Source organism: Bubalus kerabau, chromosome 15, assembly GCF_029407905.1.
Source record: "Bubalus kerabau isolate K-KA32 ecotype Philippines breed swamp buffalo chromosome 15, PCC_UOA_SB_1v2, whole genome shotgun sequence".
In the NCBI taxonomy this organism is placed as follows: domain Eukaryota; kingdom Metazoa; phylum Chordata; class Mammalia; order Artiodactyla; family Bovidae; genus Bubalus; species Bubalus kerabau.
Window position 1 is genome coordinate 47,206,701 of NC_073638.1, and position 5,886 is coordinate 47,212,586.

Consider the following 5,886-nt stretch of genomic DNA (forward strand, 5'->3'; position numbering starts at 1 on the left):
CTGGAGGAGAGAAATTCCACCCGGGACCATGACAAGGCTTGATTGTTTAGAGCTTTTGTGTAGTAAACTTTTATTAAAGTATAAAAGAGATAGAGAAAGCTTCTGACATAGACATCAGAAGGGGGCAGAAAGAGTCCCCCCTTACTAGTTTATAGCAAGAAGTTATACACCTATTAGCAAGCTGCTAATTAGAGAAACGGAATGTCTCAAATTGGGAGAGCTGCACTAGGCCCCTCACCCACAACATGCATTTTGGGATAGCATTGGCACAAGGTGAGTCATCCCAGGCCATAAAACCATTGACATGAATCTTGAAGAAAGGCAGGTTTCCAAGCAAATACAAGTTTCTTTAACACAGCTTAAGAGAACATTTCCATGAGTAAAACATACTGGTTTGTTGAGCCATTATCAGTCCTCAGTCTTAGGTGGAACCGACTTGAAGAAAGGCAGATTCTAAAGTAAATACACAGTTCATTAAAATAGTTTAAGAAAAACATTTACATAAGAAAAACACATTGGTTAACTCAAGGTTTGAGAAAAGTTCAGTTCAGGCAGAACCAGATGTCATGGTAACACAGAGTTTTAAAAGAAACCTCCTTTTTATTTTGTATAGAGAAGAAAAAAAAATGTGACTTTTGTAGTTTGTTTCCTCCTGCCTCTTAAGAGAGAGGGAAAAAAGTCTGACATTTGCAGTCTATTTCCTCCACTTGGGGACCCCAGCCTTCCTGCCTGTTACCCTCTCATTATTTATATTCTTCTTAATCCAACTTTTGGAAAAGACAATAGCAACCCACTCCAGTATTCTTGCCTGGAGAATCCCAGGGGCAGAGGAGCCTGGTGGCCTTCAGTCCATAGGGTTGCAAAGAGTTGGACATGACTGAATGACTAACACACACACTTTCTAAACCAACTTTGAGCTCCTGAAAGCAGGGGTGGCAGTGGTTTAGTGGCTCAGTTGTGTCCAACTCTTGCAACCCCAAGGACTGCAGCCTGCCAGGCTCCTCTGTCCATGGGATTTCCCAGGCAAGAATACTGGGGTGGGTTGCCATTTCCTTCTCCAGGCAATCTTCCTGACCCAGAGATTGAACCTACATCTCCTTCTTTGCAGGCAGTTTCTTTACCGACTGAGCCACCAGGGAAGCCTGAAAGCAATTCTAGTGTTCTATTTATTTTTGTACTTTAATAGCTAATGGAATCTGCAGAACCCAAGTGTACTTAGAAACTAAAATTAACAAGAAATAACGTTCATATAGTCTATTGTATATTTGAGGATTGTTACTGAATTGTATATTACGTTGCTTAAATTCTTTAACTCATTAGCATACCATGTGTTTGCATATCATTCACCATGGAACCCTGGATCCAAAAGATATGTGTCCAATGCACAGACACTTTGGGTCATACATTCATTCGATAGTCCTTTAAATCTACTAAAACTTTATGATACTTGTTACACACATGAGCATTCAGGGAAAAAACCTGCCTATTTCTAATGCACATGGATAGAGAAAAGAAGTGAAGAGACGAAAAGAGAGACAGAGAGACAGTGAGTTGAATAATGCCTGCGATATCATTGAAAGTTTAGAGAAAAAGACAATTACAGAATATTAGCAACTTTCCAGCCTTCAGAATTGAAGTTTCAACTCCTATTATCTTTGGGCTTCCCTGGTGGCTCAGCTAGTAAAGTATCTGCCTGAAATTCAGGAGAAGCAGTTTCAATCTGTGGGTGGGAGGATTCCCCTAAAGAAGGGAATGGCAACCCACTCTAAGAGATTCTTGCCTGGAGAATCCCATGGACAGAGGAGGCTGGTGGGCTACAGTCCACAGGGTTACAAAGAGTCAGGCACGACTGTGTGACTGACACTGCTACTACTATCTTAGTCTCCAATATACTCCCTTCAGTGGAAATAAGAACACATTACAAATTACACAACACAGCCCACCAAATAGACACAGTTGTATCCCCAAGTTAAGAAGTGTATGATATATTAACAGTTGTCTGTTCAGGAACATAAATCTCTCACTTTAAAACTTGCTTAAGGAATCTTAGTATTTTGGACAAAATAGGATAAGAAGTGTGGGAAAAGGAGACAAATGGGTCAAGGAGATTCCTTTTTTTTCTTTTTAATTTTTTTTAAAGGAAATTCCTTTTGAAGTGTGAGAGAAAGAGGAACTCTAAATAAAACTGAAGCTTTATTAAAGGGAACACAAAAACCGTTTACACAGTTTGAGATTAAAATTCATCGATGTTGAACTTCAGTCCACTCATTGATTCAATTATTGATTGAGTAATCCATTCAAATACCATCCAATTTTAGGAAAGAAGAGATCCAGTTGTTCTTGTCACCATCCTTTCTTCAGTAACCTCTGGATTCCTTGCTTGATCTCCTGGGTTCGCACCCCATAGACAATGGGGTTGAGGGCTGCAGGGATGACATGGTGGAGGACATTGAGCAAGACAGGCACGTCAGAGGACATTTTCTTTTCTACCACAAGTGTGAAGACAAAAACCAGAAGGATGGTGCTGAAGAAGAGGATCAGGATGAAGTGGGAGCCACATGTGCTTAGGGCCTTGGCCACAGCTCCCTGTGCCTTGAGTCTCAGCACAGCCCTCAGTATGAAGGTGTAGGAGAGGAAGATGAGGAGGAGGTCAGATCCCAGCAGAGTCCAGCCTCCAGCAAATTGGTAGAGACGATTGATGGTAATATCATTACAGGAGAGCCTGGAGACAGACATATTGGCACAGATGCAGTTCTCAATGATGTTTCTCCCACAGTAATGCAGACGTCCTGAGAGAATGGGGATGGGCAGTGTCAAAAAGACACTTCTGGACAAAATGAAAATGGCTGCCTTGGTTATAAATTGGCCAGTGATGATGGATGGGTACCTCAATGGATGGCAGATGGCCACATAGCGGTCATAGGCCATGACCATGAATGTGCAGGACTCCATGGCAAAGAAACTATTCATGATGAACATCTGAAAGAAGCAGGCAAAGAAGCCGATGGACCTGAGGTCAAACCAAAAGATGGCCAGGACCTTGGGGATGACAGTGAGACAGACCACTGTGTCCAGCGAGGAGAGCAGGCTGAGCAGGTAGTACATGGGCTCATGCAGAGAGGCCTCCAGCCAGATGGTGATCAGGAGGGTGATGTTGGCACCAAGGGCCAGGAGCAAGAGGAAGCTAAGGGGCAGGGACAGCCAGTGCTGCCAGCTGGGGGACCTGACAAAACAGTTCAGGAGGAAGTCTGAAAACTCAGTGGAGGTGCTGCCATTTTGGTGTGCTGCCATATGTTGTCATATAGTTCTGCAGCTTCCTTTTGGTGAGCTATAATTTTAGGATAAAATTAGTTACTAATTCAAGATATATTGCGACAGAAGAAATTGCTTTATTTAAGGAACTTGTGGATCCTGGCAATTTATCCAAGCCTAGTGAATTTACATGTGCATCTTTTGTGCCCTGCTGGGAAGAGTCACATTACTTTAAACAATACAGAAGAATGAGATGATATGATTTCCTTGTAAATGTTTGATTTGTTCAGTGTTTTTAATTTTTATTGGGGTATAGTTGTTTCACACTATTGTGTTAGTTTCTACTGTACAAGAGAATTAATCATCCCTATGTAAACATATATGCCCTCCATTTTGAGCCCTCCTTCGACTCTACCCCGCCCCCGCATACCACTCTTCCAAATCATTACAGAGCACTGTGCTGAGATCCCTGTGCGATATTGCAGGTTCCCACTAGCTATCTATTTCACACATGTTAGTGTATGTCAGTCCCAAATTACCAATTCCTCTCCCCACACCACTCTTATTTCAGAGTCTGTTCTCTACATCTTGTCTCTATTCCCGTCCCGGAAATGGTTCATCTGTACCATTTTCCCATATTCCACGTGTATGAATTAATATATGATATTGATTTTTCACTTTCTGACTTACTTCATTCTTTTAAAAACTATTTTCTTTATTTCCTTTTGGCTGTGCTGGTTCTTGTTGCTGCATGGGCTTTTCTCTAGTTGCAGCAAGCAGGGACTACTCTCGTTGCGGGGCATGGGTTTATCCTTGTGGTGGCTTCTCTTATCGTGGAGCACGGGCTTTAGGGAACGTCAGCTTCAGTAGTAGTGGCGTGTGGTCTCAGTAGTTGTGGTTCCTGAGCTCTAGAGCACAAACTGAGTAGCTGTGGCACACAGGCTCAGTTGTTCCATGGCATGTAGGATCTTCCTGAATCAAGGATCAAGCCCACGTCTCCTGCATTGGCAGGCAGATTCTTTACCACTAAGCTACCAGGGAAACCCCTTTGCTCTCTATTTTTAATAGAATTGCTAAATTTTTATAGAAACTAAAGAGAAGGGGAAAATTACTTAGAAAACTACTTTATAACAAGTATTTAAATTTGCATTCATATTTCTTCTTCATTACTTAAAAATGATTACATATACTATGGGTTTCCCAGGTAGCTCAAAAAATAAAGAATTTGCTGCAATGAGGGAGACCCAGGTTTGATTCCTGGGTCCGGAAGATCCCCTGGTGAAGGGAATATCTACCCACTCCAGTATTCTTGCCTGGAGAATTCCATGGACAAGGAGCCTTGGGCTCCTGGGATACAGTCCAGGGATCTCAAAGAATCAGACACGACTGAGAAACTAACATTCCCTTTTTCACTTTTCACATAGACTATGATATCTACAATTTAACTGGAACAACACATGCAAATAAGTAGCAGAGGACAAACTAGAGACTCAGATAAATGACTGTAGACCTCCAGCCACTGTAATCTGACCTTTCAGATGTATTTATTAAAAAAAATTATACACTGAAAATAACGTTAGTGAATTTACATTTTTCTAAAAAGTCATTTTAATTTGGTACCTATGGATTGTTCCTAAAATTGCCTTTTGTTCACTCTATTTCTTAGGTCTTCATATTAGGTGGATTCCTAACTCCTGGAAGAAACAACATTAAAGGGAGAATGAGCAATTCCACCCAGTTCTGCTGGACTGATATTTAATAGTAAACAGGATGAAACTTGATTCTTCTGATTGCATTAGTGTGAGGATGGCAAGATTCACCTTTAGATTCTTTCCATCTCTGATTTCCCTTTTTTTGATACAATAATCCAGATATACATTCCTTCTTTCCTCCAGGCTAGTTCAAAGTTTCCATTGTTGTCTCATCATTTAAAGTTTCTCCTTGGCATGGAAATACTAGGGTAACTAGTGTGATATTAAGGTCACAGAATTGAATTAGAAACCATCCCTACTCTGAAGCAGGGAAAACTAAAGCCATTCTGGGGACAACAGATAATAAGTGCTATAAGCAACGACAGGGTCTTGTGCAAACTATCAGGATAGAGTAGGAAAGGGCAGACTAATGGGCATGGGGACTAGGTTGGAGAAAGAATTGTGAGTAAAGTGATGTGGTACCCTCATTTACATTACAGATAAATGATTTTAAGCTTCTCCTCTCCTTGAAATGTGAAAGTGAAAGTCGCTCTGTCATGTCCAACTCTTTGTGAGCCCATGGACTGCACAGTCCATGGTATTCTCCAGGCCAGAATATTGGAGTGGGTAGCCTTTCCCTCCTTCAGGGTATCTTCCCAACCCAGGGATTGAACCCAGGTCTCCCACATTGCAGGCAGATTCTTTACCAGCTGAGCCACAAGGGAAGCCCAAGAATACTGGAGTGGATAGCCCATCCCTTCTCCAGCAGATCTTCCTGACCCAGGAATCGAACCAGAGAGTCAAAAGAAGCCTGTAACTTGGAACAATGTGTAAGTCAGGACTTTCTGGAGACCTTCAGAGCATTGCATTTAAATCTGTTTACACAGTCTCATATAGTGTTATCATGTGGGTTTAGAAAGTTTTTATCAGAAGTTTATGAAAT

At 41.6% G+C, this 5,886-nt stretch overlaps 1 protein-coding gene across 1 annotated transcript; it reads right to left on the reverse strand.

Moving 5' to 3' along the window:
• Positions 1 to 2,343: 2,343 nt before the first annotated feature.
• On the reverse strand, positions 2,344 to 3,291 carry LOC129628144 (olfactory receptor 56A3-like). The gene has a single exon (XM_055547572.1). The coding sequence runs from the start codon at positions 3,289 to 3,291 to the stop codon at positions 2,344 to 2,346; it is 948 nt and encodes a 315-aa protein (XP_055403547.1).
• Positions 3,292 to 5,886: the final 2,595 nt, after the last annotated feature.

What these genes read in the sequence shown, in the direction of transcription:
- LOC129628144 (XM_055547572.1), bottom strand. Translation starts at nt 3,291, where the DNA reads ATGGCAGCACACCAAAATGGCAGCACCTCCACTGAGTTTTCAGACTTC.